The 12,246-nt window shown below is 39.4% G+C and overlaps 1 protein-coding gene across 1 annotated transcript; it reads left to right on the top strand.

Moving 5' to 3' along the window:
- The first annotated feature begins 2,590 nt into the window (after positions 1-2,590).
- Positions 2,591-7,990, top strand: LOC310816637 (actin-related protein 6). The gene is made up of 11 exons (XM_083686890.1): positions 2,591-2,753; positions 3,174-3,291; positions 3,553-3,621; positions 3,882-4,005; positions 4,295-4,430; positions 4,795-4,851; positions 5,012-5,110; positions 5,381-5,459; positions 5,816-5,987; positions 6,445-6,583; positions 6,916-7,990. The coding sequence occupies exons 1-11, from the start codon at positions 2,665-2,667 to the stop codon at positions 7,043-7,045; spliced, it is 1,212 nt and encodes a 403-aa protein (XP_083543016.1). The 5' UTR covers positions 2,591-2,664; the 3' UTR covers positions 7,046-7,990.
- Positions 7,991-12,246: the final 4,256 nt, after the last annotated feature.

Genomic DNA, 12,246 nt, shown 5'->3' on the forward strand with positions numbered 1-12,246 from the left:
AGTATTGCAAGCATGTGGCAATCACACCACAGTCACAGCAGGTGAACAGAGAGCAGGTCAAAGTTCACTGTTACTAAGTGGAATGCTTAATCCTGAAAGAACCATTGGAACCAAGTTGTTGTCAACATCCAGAAAAGCATCCAGATGTCAGAGTTTGACTCTTGAGTTTTAAACCAATGAAGAGAGAGATGGGACCATATATACAGTACTGAAAAATGTATGCACTTAATGCAATGTGAGTGAGTGCATACAGTAGATAAAAGCGTCAGCTAAATGGCATATAGAGGCCAGATACTAAACCAGATCACTCATTTACAAGGCAACCAAATGACCTATTCCGTTTATAGAACTAGGCTAGACACACATTATACAGGCTTTTGGCCCTAGAAGCCTAGGCCTAGCCTTTACTGTATGACAATAAACATTAATTTTAAACATTAAGCATTAAACATAAAAAAAACAGTCAGAGAATAATGGAGAATAAATTCAAGAAAAGTCTTCATTCTACCCTCTAACCAGTGGGTGGCAGCAACATAATACATTGCTGCTCTTCCTCAGGCTTCTGATGACCAGTTTAACCAGAAGCCCAGTTGCTGGATATTCCCTTTTTTCTCTGACCTCAACAACACTTTGAGTCAGTGAGACACATTGAGGCTACTGCATGTCACTTGCTAACAGTCATTTGTTAACAGTCATAAAAAAAAAATGCATGTGTAAAAACAAGTCTCCTACAGAACATTATTCAAATAAGAAAGGAGGAATAACGTGTAATAGCTGCAGGTTCAGTCTCCTGAAAGACGTTGAAAATGGCCTCTAAAGAGACATTTTAGTTTTTTAGTTTTTCCACCCTCGATGCGCACCAAGAGAGAAGGGGGGGGGGGGGGTACAAGGCCATTAAGCCAGGGAGAAGACAGAGACAGAGGAGAGCTACTGATGGCCAGCCAAGATACAGGTTGATGTTCTTTTATTCATGACCTACTCATGAACATTTACATAGCCCAGGGCTTTAATGGCCCACCCTCACGCCGAACACTTAAACTGACACCAATCATGGCCAATCATCTGCCCTCGTGAGCAATGGCAGAGTAGACACTGTAAATAATAAGAACTGTAGAACTGCTCTCCTCTATGGCCTTTATCTTTCAGAACACGACTGTCCCCTCCTATCCTACAATGCTAGGTCTACAGCGTAGGCTGGCCTAGTCTTCTTAAGGGGCTTCGCTACTGTCCCAATTAGATTAGCGAAGAGAAGCCTAGTTAGCTGTTTAGAGGGAGCTAAAATACCCGAAGCCATCCAGGACATCGAAAAGGTAGCCTGTGTTATGGAAAATACATTGATAGAACTGTTTGAAGAACATAGTTCTCAACATTAGTTCTATAGCCATTGTTCTGAGAAACACAGTATGATTACCATATTCATAGCTGTGATTCCGGGGTGAGGGGTAAGAGAGAAAAAACAAAGAGACAGACACATCTTGCTGACAGGAAGGTGGATAGGTGTGAAATGTTGAACGCCGATTGATCAATAAGAAAGTCTCCCCATTGTTACCTCTCTCTCGCCCTCTTTCTGGTAAGCACAAGCCCATCAGCTGATTTTGTGGCTCCTACCATTATGTTTCATCTGTATAAAAGACAACCTTGAGAATCGCCTCTTCAGACTTGTGCTAAACAGTCCCTCGGATTTACACTGGGCTGCTGTTAGGCTCTTGTCTCTTGTTTGCAAGCAATAATAAGGCTACTCAGGACTTTATTTCTTGAATCTCACCTCCGAAGAGCTGAAGTACAGAGTGGTAAATCCTAGACATCCACCACACCTGTTACAGATAGAGCTCATATAAAAAGAGGGCTGGCTGCTGGGTCAGAGTGGGGTAAAAACAGTGGACACCAGAGAAGAAAAACAACATGATCACCACCACCACTACTGGGCCTTTTGAGAACAACCTCCTTCCATGCCCACATTAAACTGCAGTGCCCTCCATAACTCTTTGATTCTCTGTGGCTCAGTTGGTAGAGCATGGCACTAACAACGCTTAGGTTGTGGGTTTGATTCCCGCTGGGACCATATATACTGAAATGTATGCACTCACTGCAATGTAAGTCGCTTAGGATAAAAGGGTCAGCTAAATGGCATATATAGACCTCCTAAAGACCTCTTCACACCCACTACCCCCCCTGTACTAACCCTTGAGACCTCTTCACCCCCACTTCCCCCCTGTACAAGTTCTCTCCTGTTAATAATAATAATTTTTAAAAAAAGGCTTCTGGCATTACGATTGCCAATGGCCCCTGGTGTGAGCATTGATTACTTTGTCTTATGATGACTGTTGGATAGATGATTCACTTACTTAAACAAATGTATTTGTTGTAAATCGCTTTGGATAAAGGCCACTGCTAAACGCCATAAATGTAATGTTAATGTAAATGTAAATGCAATATTATATAATTTAACTATTGGAAAGAGGAAGCATACTCCAACAGTTTGGATTTGAAATCTTGACGTGAAGATTTTGGAAAAGGGCGGGTCGGAAAAGCGAGCTTTGCATTTGGCCAATGAAAGTGTTGTGGGCGGGCCCACATTGGAAGCTTGTATCGCCGTACAGACGCTAACATTAGCTAGTAGCTTTATTGGTTAAAGATATATGGAGAAAAGAAAGAGAGTTATGTATGATATATGGAGATAAGAAAATGACCACCTTGGTTCTTGATAATGGAGCTTATGCGGCCAAAATCGGATACAGCCATGAAAAAGTCAGGTACGACGAGCTACGCTACGGCTAGCTTAGCTAGTAAGGCTAGCTAAACATTGATGTTTTGTTAAGATAACACTGACTGTTCTGCTTACACTGCCAGATAGATGCTCTTTGATAGCTCATATAACCAATTACGAAGGAAGAATATAATAGCTACGTATGTTTAAACCTTAATTCTGCCGCAGCTGCTAAGTTTAGATCTTTCGCCTCCTGGCTTCTGTACTTCTATACGTCTATGTTCGCTATCTTGCTTAATCAAGTCTAACTACTATGTCGGTGCTGTATGCTGTTCCAGTCTTTGACTTGATTATGGGGCAACTACATGTCCGATACAGAAGCCTGTAAATGCGACTTAAGCTTGCCAAGTTGGCTACCTTGTCACTTATTTCCCAAACTGAATGTTCTTCATGACGTTTCCTACAGCGTTATCCCAAATTGTCAGTTTCGCTCGAAGACGTCGAGGTTAAAGACCTTTACTGCCAACCAACTGGATGAGATCAAGGATCCCTCGGGACTTTTCTACATTCTCCCTTTTCAAAAGGTGAGTCTGTGACCTGGCCATGTCCCCATTACACTGCCTCAAAGTTTAGTCTTGATGGGCTGCTTCAAACATAACATCAAATACAGTATATATGTCACTGCTCAACAGTTACCCAGCCTAAAACCTCTAGTAGCCTTTAGTTGCTTGATGGCAATGAAAACCTCCCTAGATGGGAGGAAACCCATAGGGAACACCCATAAGCAACTACTATACAGTGGAATATTGTGTGATGTGGAATATTTTTTCTGTGTTCTGATACAGGGTTACCTCGTCAACTGGGATGTACAGAGAAAGGTTTGGGATCACCTCTTTGGAAAGGAAATGTTTAAGGTGCTAATAATCTTTGCAGTCATTGCATTGTTCCTCTGTCAAGTACAAGTGTTTTAAAAAGGCATTCAGACATGTAATGGCTACCCAGAGAGTGCAACTGTATCATATACAATAGTACTAATATACAATGATAATATCCTAAGTAACTCTGATGGTTGAAAGAGAAGTCACTTGGGTTTGCAATGCATTGCTGTCATATTGCATGGTGTGAATGTCTTTTCTTTTTGCATCTTTCATGACTTCATTATTTTTGATTTCAGGTGGACTTTGCAGACACCAGTATAGTGATCACAGAACCCTACTTTAACTTCACCTCCATTCAGGAATCCATGAATGAGATCCTGTTTGAGGAGTACCAGTTCCAGGCTGCTCTCAGGATTAATTGTGAGAGTGAATTCTGATCTAGTGTGTTTCAGATACTAATGTTATTATATGATTGTTTTATCATCATGATGATTTGTTTCCTGGCTAGCATTTAGCCATACCAGTGTACATGAATGGGAAAAAGAGGTCTAACATCTGAACAAAAAACTGAACTATTCTTTTAAACCTGGCTCTGTGTTCTTTTGCTTATAAATAAGTGTGATTTTTGTTTCATTTTACCTACATGTCTTCACTTGAGTGTTGATGCAGCAGAGGTGTGTAATACTGTTGTCGTTTCTCTTTGTTTCAGCTGGATCGCTAAGCGCCCACCGCTACTTCCAAGAGAACAGCTCGGAGCTCTGCTGCATCGTGGTAGATAGTGGCTTCTCCTTCACTCACATTGTCCCTTACTGCAGGGGCAAAAAAATGAAGGATGGGATATGCAGGTTAGGCATCTACTCAACAAGTGTGTTTTGAGAAGGCAACACTGTGTTGTCCTGTCATACTCCCTTGCTAGGTTATTGCATGCATTGGTTGCATTGCATTACAAATGTTGGGAGGCACATGTGCACTGTTGTGCTTGTACATCTGCTCCAACTGATAGCTTGTGTGTGATGTTTGCGTACGGTATGTTCCGGCCTTAAGAGGCACTATATTTTATGTCACCTTTATTTATCCAGGAAGACCCATTGTGGTCATAAGAACTTTTTTACAAGGGAGACCTGGCAATGGCACACATCCAAAAGCATTTGGCTCAGGCCATAACACTATTTGCGGATATTAATGATTTAATTTGGTTTTGCTCTGTAGGGTCAATGTAGGAGGGAAGCTCCTGACCAATCATTTGAAGGAGATTATTTCATATAGGTAAGATTGTCTTGAAATGACACTTATATGGAATATTGTTCTGCATTTGTAGGCATGGCTTTGTCCAAATCTCCTTCATGAAAGCACATATGTATGAGAGGTTCTTTGATTGTAATTTTATTTTATTGTCTCTTAAGAATTTAAATCTCCTCCTAAACAGGCAATTACATGTCATGGATGAGACCCATGTGCTTAATCAGGTGAAGGAGGATGTATGTTATGTATCCCAGGAGTTCTACAAGGACATGGAGATAGCACAGTAAGCAATTTTACTTGTCACATGACATCATCTCACTTGCTAAAATACAACAAACCCAATAGCACAAATATAGAGAGACCCACTTACCACAACACTTGCTAAAAGGTTCCTGAATTCATCAACTTCAGACCAAAGAGCTTAATGAAAATATCAGTGCAGGAAGTTCACAAATTTATATAAATGTGTTGATATGGGCAGCCACCTAATGCAGACAGTGTTTCCTGGCAGGACTGGAGTGAGAAAGAATGAAAGCTGATCCTCTGTTTGCAGGTTGAAAGGAGAGGAGAACACCGTTATGAGAGATTATGTACTGCCAGATTTCAGCTCCATCAAAAAGGGCTTCTGTAAGGTAAGGATCCTGGAGACGCATGTTTATATACTTTGATACCAATATGTACACAAATACCATCAAATAAAAGCTGAGAATCTCCAACTTTTTGGAATGTAGAGCCAAAGGAAGAAAAAATGCTTCACTGTCCCATTACTTACGCAGGTGTGTGTGTGTCTCTATATATAATATTTTTTTTGTCAAATTTTGATTCTCCATTTGCAATCCTCACATACATTGTAATGAACAGTTATGCTTTCCAAAGGCAAGACCTTTGCTGATCTTAAAGGGTACTTAACCTTTTAGCAGTGTTCCCATTTTCGGCTGTACTGCATGGAGTACATTGTTCTCTGACCATCCTCCATATCTTTCTCTAGCCAAGAGAAGACATGAACTTCACAGGCAAGTATAAGACGGGAGAGCAGATCCTGCGCTTGACCAACGAGCGTTTTGCTGTTCCCGAGATGCTCTTTCACCCCTCAGACATCGGCATTCAGGAGATGGGCATCCATGAAGCTATTGTCAACTCCATCAGTAACATGCCAGAGGGTAAGAGAGGACAACGGCCACACTCCTAAACTTGCATACATATACAACATTGTATTCCTTTATCTGTGTGCTTACATTCATTTCATCTGTGTGCTTCAGTTTATTGCGCACATTTCCGACAGTCCATGTGTTTGGTGAGTTGGTGTCACATTTGATAGAAAAGACATAATCACGATCAAACACTCCAAATGCTGACCTTCATCTTCTGTCACTCATTGAAATGACACTTCAGTGTGACATCATCCAGAGCCGTGTCCAACTGGGATCTGGCAGTCACACCTCAGGGCTCATACTCAGAGTTTACAACATGCTCCACTTTGGCATGCTAAAGCTTAAAATTGGTGATATAATGCTGTAGAAATCCACAGTGTACGATGCCTTGCTTGTTTTCTGTTATCTAACTAAACAGTATGCAGTTCCTTCCTACTAACATTGTAATTGTTTTTTATTTATTTAGAAATGCAGCCGCATTTCTTCAAGAACATTGTGCTGACTGGGGGCAACACATTGTTCCCAGGGTTCAGAGATCGGGTGTACAAAGAGGTCCGCTCCCTTACCCCCACTGACTTACAGGTCTCTGTGGTGCAGCCACCTAAGTGAGTGTAATACATAATGCATAAGGTTGGGCGAGGGTGTCAAGCCACAATTTTACAGAATGGATTATGTCCTTGAGGGTACCATTTATGGCAGTGATATAATTTTTAATTTCAAAATGTTACCTTCAATTGTATATTTAAATTATGCGTTTCATATGTTTTTATTATTATATTGTCTGTATTTTGTATCAGTATCATGTTGTCTTGAAATTCATTCAGAAAAGTTATCAAAAAATGCAATTGAATTAAACCAACATGAACTAAGTGAATTCTAAGTCAATCACATCATATTTTCTATAATGAAATGATACAACCCTTCTCTTTCTCCATAGTCCAATCTGTTACCCCTGGGAGGGTGGAAAACTCCTAGCAGAAAACCCAGACTTTGATGAGATGGTGGTCACTCGTGAGGACTATGAGGAGAATGGACATTTTATCTGTGAAGAAAAGTTTGATGTTTAAAGGATATTTTTGCCATCTGGTACACTGAAAGAGTATGACAACGTCAACTACAACCAATACAACTTATGCTTTTTCTACTGATCATATTGATTGGGTTAAAATGTTTGAATGATGTCTTTTTTTTAATTGCCTAAATTTAATTTTTAATTAAATTTTATTAATTGCCTGTCAATGTAAGTCTATGTAAGTTTTTTCTTATATGGAATGTTATTTTGAGGATTGAAGCAAAGGATCATCACACAACTGAACTTACCAATTCACATCTACAGTACAAAATCCTGACTCAAGATCACTCGTACAAGTTTTTTAAAATAATGTATTGTATAATACAGTAACAACCCTTCCTCACTCATGAAATTAATTTCTATACATAAAAGATGCTTCATTGTGTTTTAAATTGTATTTAAATGTAATTTTGAATATGCAATATGGTCATTCATTCCCAGAATACTTCCACGAGATACTGACCTGCATCCTCTGTGAAAGGGAGTAGCGAATAACAGATAAACCTCTTTTGAAAATGTAATGAATCAAAATGATTGCTGCCAGTCAGAAATGTGAGAGTCACCAAAGTCATTGAGGAAGTGAAGTTACATTATTTGGGAATTCAAACGCATCCCTCATTATTACATTTTGCATATACAGTGCCCTGTGTAAGTAATGGGACAGTGAAACATTTTTTCTGTTGGCTCTATACTATTTTATTGTATTTGTTTCACCTTTTAGAAATTACACCACTTTTTATGCCTAGTCCTCCTATTACCCAAAAGTGATGGGACATATTTAGATTTTTTTTCCTGCAACCCATTGACCCCACCAGATGCTGGGTATCTTCTCTGGTGATGCTCTGTCAGGCCTGTACTGCAGCCATCTTCAGTTGTTGTTTGTTTTGAGGTCTTTTTGCCTAAAATCTTATTAAATCAATTAAATGCACATTCAATTGGATTTAAATCTGAAGATTTATTTTGCCTGTCAAGACCTTTTTCCACATTTTGGCCCTGAAAAACTCCCTAGTTCGTATGGCAGTATGTTTTGGGTCATTGTTTTAGTGTATGATGTAACACCATCGAATGGATTTGGAGGAATTTGCTTGCACTCGAACAAACAGGATGTTTCTGTACACTTCAGAATACCAAAAAGTAAACTATGCGTATGCTTAATCGCACATTCATACAAGCCCCCAGAAATCTGTAAGTGATTGGATAAAAAATAAAATAATCACCAAGCTACAGTAATTAAGAGGAACAATAAACAAAAATTAAGAGGAACAACCAAGTCAACCCTCAAGGAATATTTGGAGATGACTATTTTGTCAATGGAAACAACCTTTTTATTTTTGCTGTGCTTCTTCTGGATTTTCTGAATCACCGACATACTGTACACTCAAATCAACATTTCAACTGTTCTGAAGATCAGCATAACCCTAACCCATGCCATCTTATTTTGAGGATTGTCACAGTTTATACTTGAGTAAGCCATAAGGTGATCATCTAAAACTGAAATAGTATATGTTCAGAGCTGTAGAATAGATTTGATATTAAATAGAGCAGGTAAATATTCAACTTGCAGCTGTGTAGGTTCAATCCAACCTGCACATGGGCAGGTTTACGAATGATACCTGCCAACATGTTCCAGTTATACCTACAAATAACAGGTTGTTTTGGAACCTGTTCTTAAGCAGGATTACAAATAAAACCTGGTATCAACAGGTTATTGAAAAGACCTGACAGCAGGATTACATAAACCTGTCAAAAACAGGTTCTTGTTTAAACTTGCAGTTAAGCAGGTTTAGAAACGGGTCTAAGCCCCAGTTTCCGTTTTTCCGAATTCGCCCATCTTCTCATAAATGCATATTACAACAATCCAATAAACATGAGCTATCAAGTGTAATAGATCTTTTTCAGGACAGTTGGGGGAATTTAGTTATACCCCGATAGCACACACACATCTGCAAGACGTCTGTGCGATGTACCTAAATTACATCTGGTGTGCATCTTATAGACTGCTGGTTCTCATCGAAAATTACGTCTCTGTTACGTCGGTTTAGATCGAACGTAGATCTCTCGCCGTTGCCTTGGTAATGTTCTCAGAAATGATCCGATGCACGGCCGCTCTACACCAGACCCTTGCTTTCGCTATATTCAGCCTAAATAATCTTACTGTAGTCAGACATTTAATTACATTAAAACACATCACAGATGTAAATCTATAGAAATATTTGTATCGGCTACAAGAACAATTCTTAATTGTATTCAACCATATCGAATACATCACGTATTCAACAAATGACATCATTACAAAGAATGTGCTTAAACAAATAAAAATAATTGAGCCTAAATGTGAAATAAATCAAATGGCAATGGAAATTCAACAAATCTAGGCCTATTCTCTATATTGATGTATGAATCAGTCAAATAATCAATAAATAATCAGATCATTCAGTCAATCAATTATTCATCAACAAACATTATAAATCCTATAGAAACGAAGGAACATTTAAGAAACGTTGTGTGCTAGCTCAGCTGGCTAAAACTACTTGTCAATTTCTCTAGAAATAATGTCATGTGTGTTATGTGTTATTATGGAAGACAAGAAAACGTAATATGTGGTAAATGTTGTCCTAATTCTGGCCAAGTTTTTTTTATAGCCAAAGCTTTTTGTTTGAACACACTTTATTAAGTAAATTGTTATTATTATTATTATTATTAAGAAGAAGAAGAAGAAGTGTCATTTGATTTAGTGTTTGAGGAAGAAAAGACAGGACTGAATTGTTCAGATGACAACAGAGAAGGTAGCTAGCTAATCTGTGAAGCTAGCTAATAATGAATTATTATGTCAGCTAATTGTTAATTACTAATTATTGGCTAACTATCATACTTCATATTACATCTCTGTCTGTAGATAAAACACCTATTGTTGACAAGTTGGCCAAAAAGAGATCATACGGCAACTTTGGGGAGGACTATCTAAATGTTGGAGTAGGGTAAGTAGGATAATTGCTATCATTTAATATAATACATGCTGAACAAGTAGGCCTAATCTCTCTTCTTTATTGTAAACTCTTGCTCTTCCTCTACACCCCTCTAGGAATGAGGTACAAATCATGTTGGAGCGATTTGGAGGTAAATAACAAACGGTAGCCTACAACTTAATTTTCTTGAATCTGTGTCTGTATTTTCTCAAATTGGAAGTTATTCTATCATGACGTGCTGTGCATTACAGTCAAAATGGCTTTCATCCCCAGCTGACATTGGCAAGGCAATGCAGGCCAAGAGGAAACGTCTGGAGACCTTCACCAAAAGATAACCCTAACCATAGATATTAATCATACATAAAAAAAAGCACACATTCAATTGGCCTACTTCTAAAATAGGTCATAGACATTCATATACCGGTATCATAATAACTAAAACCAATTAGATTATTTCCAACAGGAGTTTATTTAACAATCTTTCAATATAAATGTCTTTACTGTTACATAGATCTCAGAATTACATGAAAGTAGACCTACTACTATTTGTAAAAGAATTAAATACATTTAATCTTTAAATCTAAGGTCTTTTAGATCTTTAATCTTGGTAAGATGATATTTCACCACAACATGAAAATAGGCTGAACCTTAATTGTGGCCAGTCATATTTGTATAAAGTTATTATATAGATATGATTCCGAAATCTTATTGACATGTGTGGACGTTGTTGTATGTCTTGATTTCCACTTTTTATATTGACCGACTAACCCCCAGGTAACAATGAATATGATTGTAGTAAGTGTGAGTGTGCATTTGCAGGCAAAAGCTGACTCAGGAGTGCTCACAGCAGGTTTCCTCTGTGCTACAGCAGTGGGAGATTGAAGCACAGAAATCTGAGCATCAGGAGGAGAAATTGATTGTCAGTGCTACTCTGTACAGTATATCATTGCAATACTTGTGGTCCATCTAAAAAATGGCAGCTGCTTGTGCAGTACATCACTGTTTAGAATAAGACAATGGTGCAATTTCTGTCTCTCGCACACAGTATACAGCTAGAAAGGATGTAGTTACTGACGACAGTAAATGATGATGATGGTGATGGTATCTTATCGTATCGTTATTTCCATTGAAGAACATGTTCCACCAGCAGCAAAAGCTCCTTCAGCAGGCTGGAGGGTAGCAAACTCAGAAGTTGAAAACTATCAAGGAGTTCTGTGAGCAGTTAATTAAGGTGAGGCCCAGGTGACATTCAGTATAACACTAGATTTGAGAAGAAATGCACCAAGCAAGGCCCACAAAGCTACTGACCCTATAATCCTCAATCAAAGTTCTTGGACGATTCTGCTATTGTGGGATGTGTCAGTGGAGGCCAGGAGACTGAGTATAGAGGACTGGTGGACAGTTTTGTTGAGTGGTGTGAGCAGAACCACCTGCTACTCAATATCAGCAAGACAAAGGAGATGGTGGTGGACTTTAGGAGGACTAGGGTCCCCCTGTCTCCTGTTTCCATCTAGGGAGAGGAAGTGGAGGTGGTCCAGAGCTACAAGTACCTGGGGGTGCACCTGGACAATAAACTGGACTGTCCTGTACAAGAGGGGCCAGAGCCGGCTTTATTTCCTGAGGAGGCTCAGGTCCTTTGGTGTGTGCAGGACTCTGCTGAACATGTTCTTACTAGTCAGTGGTGGCCAGCGAAGTGCTTTACGTAGTGGTATGCTGGGGGGGCAGCATCAAGGAAGGTGACACCAAGAGGCTGAACAAGCTTATTAGGAAAGCTGGTTCTTTCCTCTGTGTAACCCTGGACACTGTGGGGGAGGTGGCCAATAGGAGGATGAGGCCCAACTCCTGGCCATCATGGACAATCCCTCCCATCCCCTACATGTCACTGTGGCAGAGCAGAGAAGCTCCTTTAGCAACAGACTACTACAACCACGTTGCACTAAGGAGTGCTGGAGGAGATATTTTCTGCTTGCCGCAATAAGACTGTACAACTCTTCCGGCTGGCTCGATCAGGGTGATCAGAGTCAGGCTGGTGGATGTTGAATCATAACTGGACTGTTCTTACTGTATATAATGTTTCAGATGTCTGTTTTGTCCTATTGTCACTTTATTTTGTTGTTGTTTGGGCTGTGAGCTGCTGTAACACATTCATTTCCCCTCAGGGATCAATAAAGTACCTATCTGTCTATCTATCTCTAGATACAACAGCAGGAATGGCCGCTCTTCGCAAATC

The sequence above is a fragment of the Argentina silus genome (genome assembly GCF_951799395.1).
Source record: "Argentina silus genome assembly, chromosome: 2".
Taxonomy (NCBI): Eukaryota; Metazoa; Chordata; class Actinopteri; order Argentiniformes; family Argentinidae; genus Argentina; species Argentina silus.

What these genes read in the sequence shown, in the direction of transcription:
- LOC310816637 (XM_083686890.1), top strand. Translation starts at nt 2,665, where the DNA reads ATGATATATGGAGATAAGAAAATGACCACCTTGGTTCTTGATAATGGA. An exon ending in TACAGCCATGAAAAAGTCAG is followed by an intron (nt 2,754 to 3,173) that starts GTACGACGAGCT and finishes CGTTTCCTACAG; the next exon opens with CGTTATCCCAAATTGTCAGT. An exon ending in ATGAAGGATGGGATATGCAG is followed by an intron (nt 4,431 to 4,794) that starts GTTAGGCATCTA and finishes TTTGCTCTGTAG; the next exon opens with GGTCAATGTAGGAGGGAAGC.